This window comes from Sinocyclocheilus anshuiensis, unplaced genomic scaffold (assembly GCF_001515605.1).
Source record: "Sinocyclocheilus anshuiensis isolate Anshui unplaced genomic scaffold, SAMN03320099.WGS_v1.1 scaffold1014, whole genome shotgun sequence".
Classification (NCBI taxonomy): Eukaryota; Metazoa; Chordata; class Actinopteri; order Cypriniformes; family Cyprinidae; genus Sinocyclocheilus; species Sinocyclocheilus anshuiensis.
In genome coordinates, this window is record NW_015540943.1 from 340695 (window position 1) to 354638 (window position 13944).

The 13944-nt window shown below is 35.1% G+C and overlaps 1 protein-coding gene and 1 pseudogene across 7 annotated transcripts in view; one reads left to right on the forward strand and one right to left on the reverse strand.

The window, feature by feature from the left end:
- Nucleotides 1–9609, reverse strand: part of LOC107689714 (sodium- and chloride-dependent GABA transporter 2-like) — an 18108-nt gene extending 8499 nt beyond the window's left edge. For 2 of the 7 annotated variants that reach the window (XM_016487837.1, XM_016487844.1), the window contains exons 1-8: nucleotides 9555–9609; nucleotides 8984–9191; nucleotides 7657–7791; nucleotides 7338–7478; nucleotides 5808–5913; nucleotides 5137–5199; nucleotides 3069–3198; nucleotides 389–523 (exon numbers count right to left, since the gene is read on the reverse strand). In XM_016487837.1, coding sequence (XP_016343323.1) covers nucleotides 389–523; nucleotides 3069–3198; nucleotides 5137–5199; nucleotides 5808–5913; nucleotides 7338–7478; nucleotides 7657–7791; nucleotides 8984–9191; nucleotides 9555–9581 — 945 coding nt within the window. In that variant the 5' untranslated portion in view covers nucleotides 9582–9609. Of the gene's footprint in view, nucleotides 1–388; nucleotides 524–3068; nucleotides 3199–5136; nucleotides 5200–5807; nucleotides 5914–7337; nucleotides 7479–7656; nucleotides 7792–8493; nucleotides 8689–8983; nucleotides 9206–9554 lie in introns of those variants that run through there. The other 5 variants (XM_016487838.1, XM_016487842.1, XM_016487843.1 and 2 more) reach the window with 5 other exon arrangements.
- Nucleotides 9610–10675: 1066 nt separating this feature from the next.
- The window catches only part of LOC107689717 (poly [ADP-ribose] polymerase 11-like), a 27236-nt pseudogene continuing 23967 nt past the window's right edge, over nucleotides 10676–13944 (forward strand).

The window sequence follows — 13944 nt, forward strand, 5'->3', positions numbered from 1 at the left end:
GCAGCAAAGTTCCTTGATTATTACGCTGGAATGAGAGTATAGTTCCTAGCCATATCGGCCTAGAAAATCGCAACTTTTCATTTTCCGTCGATCTTAGTACACGATGTAACTACAGAAGAGTCAAGTTTTAAATAGGAAAAATATCGAAACTCTTTGGTAATTTTTAGCGCGATGCTAATGGTCTAATCAGATTCAATGATCTATGCTAAGCTGCAGCTAAAAGTGCTACTGCCAGACCCGGAGATCGGCTGAATGGATTCAAAAATGGTAAAACTCAACTGTTTAATTCTAGGGGAGTTGAAAAATGAGAATATTTGCAAAAATAGTGGAGTGTTCCTTTAAGGGCAGATAGCATGCAAAATGGGAAGTAGGGATTGTGTGCACTTACATCAGGATTAGAGAGTTTACTGATATCAGGATACAGATAATAAGTAATTCCAGTTGCAGCTCCTGGCAGTGTCACTCCTCTGATGAAAAGGATGAACAGCATTAAGTAGGGGAACGTAGCAGTGAAGTACACAACCTGCAAAACAATGATGATACATACATATCGTGTTAGTTAGGGTGGCCGTATGTCCTCTTTTTCCCGGACAGGTCCTGGCCAGGATTTCTATATTGCCTAAAATATCCAGGTTTTGGCTTTGTTTTCCTGTTTTCATACTTGCTGTAGGTAATGATCGAAAAGTAGGCATTGTACATAATCGGCCAATCGTGTCGCGTGAGAAGGTGGGATCTACAGAGAATGGTCAAAGTGATGCAATTATGCGTACATATTAGGTGTGTTCGATTTGAAGCTGCCCTGCGCAGACTGATCGGTGTATGACATCAAAGTACTGTGAGAGTGATTTGCAAGCATAAAGGAGCTGTCTGCTCTCTATAGCTCTCGTGGTACTTTGATATCATACACTGATTGGTCTGCGAAGGGCTGCTCGAACACACCTATATACGCGTGTTTGCTTCTATTTGACTGTTCTCTGTAGATCCAATCTTCTCACGCGCCACGATTGGTCGATTATGTACATTGGTCAAACTACTTTTCGATCAGCACCTTCAGCAAGTATGAAAACAGGAAACAAAACCTGGATATTTTAGGCAATATAGAAATGGCCAGAGCGTGTCCGGGAAAAAAGAGGACGTATGGTCACCCTATGTTAGTTGACGTTTCTAAAATATCCCAGTCCCATCCCGATCTTTCGGCAGTGTTGCATATATAAATGAGATTCCCATAGACTAGCAGCCACATGCAGAAAATAGACATTTAGCCATTAGCGCATTAGCTATTAACCGCTTAGCCATGTTCTAAGCAACCACTCAAAACACCTTAGCAAACATCCAGAATGCCACAGAAACCACTCTGAACATTAAATGGATTAGCTAATACTGGGAAACTCCAAAATAGCATCGGCAAATTTTTCACAAACAAGCTCAATGCACATTTCTTCTGAAAAATATTGTTACTTAACATGTTCTCTTTTGTTTACTTTTTATGTAGAGATTGCAGGTTGATATTTAGCATTTTGTTTAAACTAGATTTTCTGAGGAAAATAAGTGTGTGGGGCTTGAACGTACAAAGCTAACTGCTATTATGATAAGGTGTTGTGGGTGGTTGCTAGTACTGAATGTCGCTATACAGTTGCTAAGGTATGATGAATGCATGCCTGATAGCACACATATGCAGAGATGTCTATTTGATGACAGTGTTTTCGTGTGGAAAATCTATTTTTCAAAGCATTTGCATCTACAATATGTCTTTAAAATGTTTTCTGTCTGACGTTAAATATACATTTAAAAAAAACAACCCAGGCTCTTTGGAAAAAAACATACCTGTGGTGACATTTCTTTAAAATTATTATGTTGCTACTTGCATGTTGAAATGTCAACTAAATGGTGCTAAAAGCATGTTCAGTTTATCTGAAACAGATGAAACTGGCAACATGTTATCACATTGGTTGTTATATGTATCGTGTCAGTTTGGAAATTAAATGTCCGATGAGTGGTGTCAAAAGGTTAATAGTGTTTGAAAATAACATACTACCCTAAACCTAACAGTAACACTTTACAATAAGGTTCAGTTACTTATTGTTAGTTAATGTATTAACTAACATGAATCAACAATGAATAAAACATTTATTACAGTATTTATTAATCTTTGTTAATGTTAGTTAATGAAAATAAAGTCATTCATTGTTAGTTCATGTTAATTCACAGCGCATTAACTAATGTTAACCAGCACAACTTTTGATTTTAATAATGCATTAATAAGTGCTGAAATTAACATGAACTAAGATTAATAAATGCTGTAGAAGTATTGTTCATTCTTAGTTCATGTTAACTAAATTAGTTAACTAATGTTAACGAATAAACCGTATTGTAAAGTGTTACCAACCTAACTGATAATGTTAACAAAAGCAAACGTGAGATAAAAAAGCAATTTATGAAGCAACCTTGTCGTTTTAGCTTCTACAAGCTTTTAAGCTCCTTCCTTATAATTCATGTTTCATGGGGACTGTACCTTAGCGCTCTGGATTACATCCAGCTATACTAGGTGAGCTACAGAGTAAGTTTACTACTTTAGAAAAGCAATTAAATTATACTGGTTATGTGATGTACACATCAACATTTTCTAGTTTACAAATCATGCACTATGGTAAAAGTGTTTTGAGATCAAAACATAGTATTGTGCAAGGAACTGTGTGAAAATAAGTCTACATTAATTAATAATTAGCCTTGTAATCATTATCGGTGATACTACATTGGATGGTGTGTGTGTGTGTGTGTGTGTGTGTGTGTGTGGCTGCTAGCTGTTGCTAAAATGGTTTGAATGACTTAGAATGCTACTATTTGATTGTAAGTGTGTTCTGGGTGGTTTATTGGGAATTGCAAGGTTGCTAGAGTGTTATGGGTGGTTGCTCAAAAGAATACATAGATTCTGGTCCCTAGATATGGCTCAGGTCATTCACTGTAAGTATATGGGTTTTTACAGCGTTTGTTTATGGTAATTAAAATTATGACATTGTTTACTATTGATTATTTCATTGACAGACAGATGTGTATGAGTATCAGCTGACCTTGCCTGTGGTCTTGACTCCTTTAAAAATGCAGAAATAACAGATAACCCAAGCCAAAAGAAGACACATGGCAAGATCAGCATTTACAGTCCCCAGACCACCACTGTTTGCTACCCGCAACATACGATGGCTGAGGGTACACACAAAAACACACAAATATTATAAACCGCACATTTTCATTTTAGTTCCATGCATGTCAAGACTCAAAGTTTTAGATTTCTAGTTTTAGGATAAACCTAGGCCCACAATCACAAATTCCCATGATAGATGTATCTTTTTAGTTTGGTGGGTTTTAGTTTAGGAAACTGCACAAACTATAAACATGTTGTTTTCATTGAATTCACTGGCTCTGTGGTTCAGCCCAGATTTCTCAATATCCCATGTCTTCCTGATGAAACATTAAAAGTCTCTGTCTCACAGATGTTGGATGTTTTTCATTTTTTCCCACCCTGTTAAGGGTAGGGGTTATCTAACTCATAGTCCAGGACTTGGAAGACAACTAACCCTAAATTAAGTGAGTTTTCTGACATTAAAATAGTTTCTAAAGTAGCTGACTGACACTAAAGCAAGTTCTACATTGTTAAACTGGAAAAGGTGCAGTTGTTTTTATAAGGATTCGAGTTAAAAAGCCAGAATTGCATGAAATAGTCGAAATTGCATGTTATAAAGTCAGAATTGTGAGATATAAACTGAGAAATAAAGTCAGAATTACGAGATAAAAACTCACAATTCTGTCTTTTTCTCTCAGAATTGTAAGATATAAACCCGCAATTCCGAGGAAAAAAAAAGACCATTTTCTTACAATTGCAAATTTATATCTCGCAATTCTGACTTTATTTCTCAGAATTATAGTTATATAGCCATAAAGTTATGAAGTCCATTAAAGAGCTATAAAGTCAGAATTGTGTGATATAAAGCCACATTTGCATGTTATAAACTCATAATTGCAAGAAATAAAGTCACAATTATGAGTTGTAAAGTTATAAATTGCACGTTATAAATTCACAATTGCAAGATATAAACTTGCAATTCTGAGAAATAAAGTCAGAATAGCGAACTGAACTGATTCTGAGGGGAAAAAAAGACAATTTTCTAAGAATTGCGAGTTTATATCTCACAATTCTGACTTTAATTCTCAGAATTACAAGTTTGTAAGTCAGAATTGCGAGAAACTTTCTTTTTAAAAAGATAAAAAGTAAGAATTGTGAGTTTATATTTGTGAATTTGTAACATTTATAACTCGCAATTGCGAGTGTATATATCTCACAATTCTGACTTTACAACACACAATTGCAAAAAAAAAAAAAGAAAAAACAAAGTTTGAATTTCGGGTTTATTTCTCGCATTTCTGACTTTATAACTCAGAATTGTGAGTTTATATTCCATAATTTATATCAGAAATGCAAGTTTATTACACACAATTCTAAGGAAAAAAAGTGAGAATTGTAAGATGTAAACTCACAATTGTGGGGGGAAAAACCCTCAGAATTGTGAGAAAAAAAACAAAGTTGGAATTTCGGGTTTATTTCTCGCATTTCTGACTTTATAACTCAGAATTGTGAGTTTATATTCCATAATTTATATCAGAAATGCAAGTTTATTACACACAATTCTAAGGAAAAAAAGTGAGAATTGTAAGATGTAAACTCACAATTGTGGGGGGAAAAACCCTCAGAATTGTGAGAAAGTCAGTTACCTTTTTTTTTTTTTTTTTTTATTTAGTGGCGGAAACAGGCTTCCATAGCTATTGCTGCCTGACACTTAAAAATGACAATAACCTGTAACTTAATGTAATCATCATAGGCTAATTTGTAAACAAACAAATTAATTAATTGTTTGTTCTGGGTGGTATCTAGAGTGTTGTTATTAAATTGCTGAAGCCAGCTTTGTTTTTCCACTGGCTGTTACATCTCACACATAACATAAAAGTTTGAAACTGCATTGTAACAATCACAATTTTAAATTGTAGCAGAGTTTTGAGTGTAGGTTGCTGAGACTCAAAATAAATGTGTGGCACTAATGCATATACAGTATTTGAAATGTTTAAGTAGCAAATGATGTAACTTACAACCAGTAGTCTTGTTCTGGGGAGATCACTTTAAAAGGCGGCCATTCGGATTCGTTTTGAAAACTGATGAAAGAAAGACGTAATGAGAGCTTTTCAAAGGAGTTTTTTTCAAACAAAACAGCTGTTTCTGTGTTGTGATAAGTTATACACACTAAGCTTGGTCTTCCTATTTCTATTTTGAAACACTCTGCTGAAGGAAAAAAAAAAAAGCCTAATCCAGCCTTAATGGTTTGCTTGTCTTAGCTGGTTTAGGATGGTCTAGTTGATTTGCAAATAATGTTTTAAGCTATTTTCTTCCTGCAGCAGACAGAAAAAAACACAAAGCTTATAATATGAAGAGCTGTGTAATATTGAGTTTAGAACATATACATTAATGGATTTCAATGAAATGTAAAAAAAAAAAAAAGCCTTTCTAATATTAGGCCTTGTTTAAATACACCTGCATCTGTCTGTGTTCTTTTCGTTTTCCTGTTAGATGAGTCCAAACAAAGAATAAATAATTATTTTTAAATGCATTACAAAAGGGTCTTTGTTTAGGCAACTTTTCCAACAAATGTCTGAAATCATCTAAAGCCTGAATCCAAAGAACATCTTCCATGACCCTGTAAACATCCGGGAGAACAACAGACGGTACAAGTGTTTTGATTTTGTACTTTGTTAAGTGAGGTTACCTCATGCTGTAGTTGTCATGTTTATCCGTTTCATTGTAGAGGAAAGACCAGTCAGTGTCAGGTCTGTGTAAACCTGTGTAGGTAACACTTATATTGTGGCAGTTAACTGTTGATAAAATGAGAGATCAAAGTGAACTCTTTATCTTTATCTTGGATGAAAATCAGTAATGATGAGTTTATATTTACAATATTATTATTTTTAATATGTATGTTATATATTAATAATTATATATTTTAGAGAATAATGGCAGAACTCATTGCCATTGTTTAGAACAGGGGTGTCCAAACTCGGTACTGGAGGGCCACTGCCCTGCAGACTTTAGCTCCAACTTGCCTCAACACACCTGTAGTTTACCTAGTAAGATCTTGATTAGCTGGTCCAGGTGTGTTTTATTAGGGTTGCAGGAGGCCCTCTAGGACCGAGTTTGGACACCCTGGGTTTAGAATAACCAATTAACTATGTTTTACGTTTTCTGAAGAAAGTGATAAAAGAAAAAAAAACTTCTAATTGCAACTTTGTATCTTACATTTACAACTTTACTTCTCATAATTGCTACTTTGGTTGTTGTAATTACTACTTTATTCCTTGTAATTCTAACTTTATATCTCACAATTACAACTTTATTTCTCATAACTGCGACTTTATTTCTTGTAATTGTGACTTCATATCTCACAGTTGCAAATGTATTTATTTATTTTAATTGTACCTTCATTTCTTTTAGTCATAACTTTGTTACAATTGCAACTTTTTTTTTTTTTTTTTGCAATGGCACTTTTAATTCTAGTTGCAATTTTATTTCTTGTAATTGTGGGTATATCTTACAACTACAGGTATTTCTTGTAATTGTGGCTTTATTTCTCTTTGCAACTTTATTTCTTGTAACTGCAACTTTTATCTCACAATTGCAACTTTATTTCTCATGATTGCGATTATTTTTTTGTTATTGCAGCTTTATAATACTGACATTTTCTCATAATTGACTTTGCTTATTGTGCCTGAAACTTTATTTCTTGTAATTGCGACTTTATCTCACAATTTCCATATCTCACAATGTATCTCACAATTCCAACTTTATTTTTTGAAATGTGACTTTATATCTTACAATGTGACTTCATATCTCATAATTGCAACTATCAAATCATTTTAAGTCTTACATTATACAGTATCTCACAATCTGAATGTATTTCTTAATTTGAACTTTATCTCAAGATTAACTATTTTATTTGTATGCTAATGCAGAAACAGTCTTTCATATAAAAGTGATCATTTATAAAAAGTACTAATTTTCCTCAACAAACCACACAATGAAGAAGATGAGCTACAAACCAAAAGTTTGAAAAAATCTCTAAGTGTGTACACTAGCATTAGTGATGCTTGTCTAAGCAAGAAACAGTTATTGGTATTGTTAAGATTCAAAGCTGCAATGTTTGTGCCACTGGGCAAGTCTGAAATTGCCCGACAGTTATTCAGTGTCTTAAGCCTTTATGAATAGTGTTTATAAATACATTATATGGTATATTAAACCACACCTGTGTTCCAATAATTGTCACAGGAAGTCCAAGGCAGAGTACTCCAGAAAGAGTTGAATAGATAAAACAGAGCCCAGGCCAGGACCACTATGTAATATATATTCAGATAAATCACTATAACTTGGGAGGCAACACCTACACCTGTGAACAAAAACTAAACAGTGAGAGAAATGCCAAATGTGTAAAATAATATAAAAAATAAAAAACGCACTATCTTCAACAATAAGCTATGATATTACAGTACATTTAATTCCAGCAATTCAATACATGGACTTCATTTTTTTTTCATTGTAGATCCATTTATGAAAGCATAAGTCACCTTCAAACATGGGGCAGATTTTTCTCCAAGCAGTGATGCCCCCTTCACTAGTGTATTGACCTAACGCCGTCTCAAGGAAGAATATTGGGATTCCACAAAAGAAAAGGAAGATGAAATAAGGGATGAAGAAAACACCTAGGGAGACCATTACAGAAATTATTTAGTTATTAGTCATAATCTAGGGTGAAAATCTTGTTTCCATTACCGTTAAGGGCTGTAACAGAACATAGCAATAACATATCATTAAATAAGCACTGTTATAGCTTCTCTTGATCACATTTGAATAAGGAGCTTGAGGGTAAACGGTAGCAAACACAATAACTTAAAAACCTTTTTGATCTAAATGATTCATTTTGTAAACAAATATAACTTGTGCTTACTTATTTAAAAAATATATATAATAATAATATATTATTTTGATGGTTTAGCTGAGAGACGCTCAGATAATGGTGGCTAAAAAATAAATAAAAAAAACGACAAATATAATAATAATATTTAAAGCACACATGGGTGAGATGAGTTCTCTGCCAAAGTTTAATTTATTGGCATGGGGATTTGAATAAACCCCTAAACCCAAGTATGAGCAAAAAAAAAAAAAAAAAGTCATGTCAGCATGGGCTTGGGGAAAGAGAGCCATGATTTGTAACAAAAATTGCTTCTGAGCACTGCAGAAGAACACAGTGGACTATTGACTGAGTTAAAAGCCATGGGCTTCAGTTTTGATGTGCTGAATCTTAAAGATCAAATCCATCTCTCTTCGCAGAGGTTTAAAACGCCTTTCTTTCTTTCTGTTATACTTCTTCTTCAACACTCTCTCTATCACAAACTTTCTCTTACCGCCTCCATTTTTGTAGCAGAGGTAAGGGAAGCGCCACACGTTCCCCAGGCCGATAATCTCTCCAGCCATGGACAGCAGGAACTCAGTCTTGTTGGCCCATTTTTCTCTGGCCTCGGGTCTCTTTTCCACGCTTCCTTTCTGGCCTTCTGGCTCCATAGCTTCCCCATCAGCAATGCCTCCATCTCTAGTCTCCTCCATGGTCCCTTTCTATATTTATATATCTATGAGCAGTTGAGCAAAAAAAAAAAAAAAAAGTCATGTCAGCATGTGCTTGGGGAAAGAGAGCCATGATTTGTAACAAAAATTGCTTCTGAGCACTGCAGAAGAACACAGTGGACTATTGACTGAGTTAAAAGCCATGGGCTTCAGTTTTGATGTGCTGAATCTTAAAGATCAAATCCATCTCTCTTCGCAGAGGTTTAAAACGCCTTTCTTTCTTTCTGTTATACTTCTTCTTCAACACTCTCTCTATCACAAACTTTCTCTTACCGCCTCCATTTTTGTAGCAGAGGTAAGGGAAGCGCCACACGTTCCCCAGGCCGATAATCTCTCCAGCCATGGACAGCAGGAACTCAGTCTTGTTGGCCCATTTTTCTCTGGCCTCGGGTCTCTTTTCCACGCTTCCTTTCTGGCCTTCTGGCTCCATAGCTTCCCCATCAGCAATGCCTCCATCTCTAGTCTCCTCCATGGTCCCTTTCTATATTTATATATCTATGAGCAGTCAGTTTATTACAAATTAGCCAATTAAAATCCATAAGCATGCAGAAGAGTAAGTCTGCGTTTGTGGATAAGTTCTTGCAAATATATATTTGTTTGTTTTTTTCAGTTGAATAAATGCATCAGATGTGCTTAAATTCAGTAAAAGAATTAACACTTGAAACTTAAACATTTAGTGTAAAATGTGTATAAGTCTCCTCCAGACAAGCGGTTCGTCAAGAAATAACAGTTAATGATTGAATAATTTAATCTGCATAATCCAAAGAGAAATTATACATACCAGAAATAGTTTGAAAATGGATAAGAAGTTAAAATCTGGACGAAAAAAAAAAACAGGGCTTACCAAAGTTTGTGGACAGCTCCCTCGCATGCATGCGTAGAGTGTCAGAGCAGAGTGCAGTGTTCTCGAGTGTGCAGATCGCGGTGAGTGGGAGAGGGCGTGGCGTATGGGGTGTCATGTAGCGCTACAATCTGGACTACACCCCATGTGCAAAGATTGAACTGCTTATTTTTCTCGTTTTATACAAGCGTTTGTGTTTACTGTACATAATATAAAATGTTATTACTATTATTTTAATAATATACAGTAATTAATAGACTTACAGTGTTCATTGGATTGGACAAAATAGTTTGTGCATTATATTTTCAATTTTAATCAATTTTAATTTTGTTTCATTATTTAATTTTTATTGTAAAGCCATGGATGGATAGATAGATTGGACGGACGCTGAATTATGTGATGTTTACGTCTGACATCTACCGTTGGATTGAGGAATAGCGCATTCAAAAACTGGAAAGATCCTCAAACATGCAAAGCATGCATGAGAAAATTCAAATGACCTCTTAATCAAAGTCGCAATACTAAAATTAACGTTATAATCTGCAACAAAACTATTGTCTACGTTATAATTAAGTGGGATCCCATTGTCGCTCTTGATTTCACGTTATGTAAACTAACTCTAGCCTATATAGGCTACCTACAAATCTTAAATGGCTGAAGTAAATTAAGTAGCCTACTAATTAAGTATTAATAGTTCTAAAATAATAAAGCGTTCAATTTATGTATTTATTTATTTATTTGCTTGTCTAATGATGAATCTGATAATACGGAGTTAGATAATATTGTAACATTTATTTGTTTGGCTGAAAATTTACCTCAGTGCTAAAATACTTTATCTCCACTTCAGAATATCTCTTCCAGATGCAAAGGTGTATCTCCTTCTGTTTTTGGTTAGGTATTATTTTTGAATTATATATATATATATATATATATATATATATATAATTGTTATTGTTATTATTACAGTATTTAATACTTAACACTTTAATACTTACCTTTATTTGACCCTCTAACTCTAGCACTTTCTATTCTATTTTAATTCTACTTTATCTATATTTATCTAAATAAATAAGTACAAGTTCTTAGTTGACCGATGCATGACGTCATTGTCGGCGAATGCGGAAGTAGAGCGAACAACAACCTCAACCAGAGATATTGAGGAAAACGAAACAAACAGGATGCAGACAGGAACGATGCTTCCTCGAATTTAGATGAATTCAACGTCATTTATAACTTAAAGAGGAAAAAAATTGTTTTCGAAAGGTATTCACAATACATTAATACGGTGAAATGCTAAATCATAATCTAAATTAAAAAGTGCATTTGATCATTTCACATGTTTGTTGAACAAATGTCTTTCATGAATGAGATCGCGACGACCGGTCAAAGCAAAATAGATGAACTAGATGAGTAAAGTTTGTAAACAATCTGATGCTGGCTTGAGAAAGTATGAAAGTTTAAAATATTTTAAAACGATAGTTTGTGTGACGTTTACGTCACTGACACCAAATCAACATAAATAAAAAAAGACTGATTATTTCAGCATGTTTTAGTAAAGAGAATCTTGAATGAGATCGCGACTTGTGGAATCAAATCATAACAATGATTGACGCAGGCTAGTTATTGATGAAAGCATGTTGTCATGCACTTAAAAGGTGGCTAGATGGTCATATTTGTGTATTTGCTTTGAGGATGGACTGTAAGACCACTATCAAGCATTTGGAGAGCTCAGAAGACCTCCAGAAGCCCACTGATGAAGGGTCATGTGAGGAGGAAATGGACATATCAGAGGCAAAGTGGCGCTGGTTCTACCTTGCCGAGTGTGGCGTCTGGCATATGTTTGAAGTATGTACTGCCTTTTATCAGCCTGATAGATTAGACTAATATGAATGGCAGTTCATAAGTTGGCTTTTTGCTGATCACATCATGCTGTTTTCCTTTTCACTACAGGAAGTTCCCAGCACAGGTTGTTCTGTTACCAATGAGCAAATTGAACAAAACTACATCAAGAATCAGCATGCTTCAATAGACTTCTATACTGCTAAATATACCTATAAATTAGACTTTTCTGGTCGGTTACCAAACAAAGCACACATTTGTGTTATTTATCTAGATTTGTGGTCATAAATGGCTTGGAGGGGGTGTGATATGCATCTGTCATTTCTCTTTTCAACTATATCATATGACTAGATATGAAACAAGTCAATGTGACTACTGGAAAAGAAAGGCCAATTAAAAGGGCGTTGCATTCAGCTACTGACTTTAGGTGAGCTCATTTATCCAGCTTTTATATTTATTTATTTATTTTTAATTGTTAAATTGGTATTGTACTTTTGTATTATTTATTATTTTAAATTAAATCATTATCTAAAAATGTCTTTTAAAATTTTGTGTTTCATAGATTTATCTGTGATAACGCAGCCCTTCCTGTACCCAGTAACTGGGAAAGAGTTAATACAGAGGAACCCTATCAGGTAGGGGCGTAAGAAAATATTGATACATTTGAGTATCGCTATATTTTGTTTGGCGATAATGTATCGATTCTCAAAAATGCAATATCGATATTTATATTTAAAAAAATTCATGGCAGTTGTTTCGTTTTGAGTTTATATCCCGACAAAAGTCATGCGGTGTGTAAAATGAACAATGCCAGCGTCAAATATTCAAAGAACACACACGTTTGCGGTACATTACGGCTTCGCTAAGGTAGGGTGACTATACGTCCTCTTTTTCCTGGACATGTCCTCTTTTTGGACCTTGAAAAATGCGTCCAGCCACGGGATTTCTAAATCGCCCAAAATGTCGGGGATTCAGCTTTTGTTTTCTACAGTCGTCAATCATCGTGTGCATTTTTGTATTAGAGCTCTGAAGAAGACTGTGTCCAGTCCCGCCCATACTTGTAATTTGTGCTCTGCATTTAACCCATCCAAAGTGCACACACACACCGTGAACACACACCCGGAGCAGTGGGCAGCCATTTATGCTGCGGCGCCCGGGGAGCAGTTGGGGGTTCGGTGCCTTGCTCAAGGGCACCTCAGTCGTGGTATTGAAGGTGGAAGAGAGCGCTGTACATTCACTCCTGGGCTACTTTTAAACTGTTGCCATGGCTTGATTTTCCCCCGTGTGTTAAAGGTTTGAATTGAATTGAAAGGTGTTGCATAAATAACATTTGACTGAAATGCTTGTATTGAAACATTTTGCATTCTACCTATGATAAAACTTGTTCTAGATGTTAAGTTTTGTGAAGGATGGCCACTGGTAGGAAGCTTTTTAGCTGTGTTTATGATAAATATGCTTAACACTGACTGTAAAATATGTATATTAGGTATGGAAATGACATATTTTGAGTTTTGATATTTGAGATTTCGCTACTTTGGGCGCTTTCGGCATTAATTTAACCACCAACCAACCACACCCCAGCCCCCCGCCCCGACCACATGCACCCACTGTCCTCTTTTTGAAAAACTAAAATATGGTCACCCTAGATTTAGCTGCATTTTAACCGCAATACACTTCTGAAGGCTCTGCCTCTGGCCATCTTTAATGAAGACCTCTTACCCTTTATGGTACATGGCAGGAAAGAAGGTGGATGCCAACTTTAATGTGTAGTCTTGAAGGAGGTATATTTGATATGATGTAAGTCATGAAGCACACTTTTACTTTTGGAGTGAATTTGCATTTATTTTTCTCCACCGCATTCACACACAGACACTCTCCACGCACGTGTGTGTGTGTGTGTGTGTGTTCACGTGTGCTCATGTTCTTCATGTTCTTCCTGCAAGCACTTTATTTTTCATTGATATTAAGCAGATGCAATTATTTTATTCAGATCAAAATGTTATGGCATTGTATTTTACAATTTTTTACTTAAACAGTGAACCTTTAAAGCAGGGTCTAAAAATATATATGGTCTGTTTATAACAGCTTACATTTTATACATTTCATTTAACTAAAGAGTCCTGCAAGCACTTTATTTCCCCCCCTTTACTCGTACTGCACAAAAAGTGGTTCAGTGACATTGAATGTTACCGGGACTAATTAATGCAAATGCAGATCCCACTGTGTTCTGGTTAAATCATTTTTATTTAGTATTGCTAGATTATTGCCGATACACAGCCCTACTATCAGGTATACAAAGAGAAAGTTAAATTAATGATTACTTTTAATGACACAGAATGACTTTTGACTGTGGGACTGTGACTGGTTCTGTCCAGCTAATTGCTATATGCAGCGATACGTTTGAGTACAAAGAAGTGGCCCGGTTATATGAGAGAACCATGAGCCAGCCCATCAGATCCATTCAAAGAGAACAGAACCTGGACCTGTGGGAATTTTTCTGCAGGTTGGTTCATTTTTGCAATATTTAAAATCATCTTTTTTTTTTTTTTTTGCA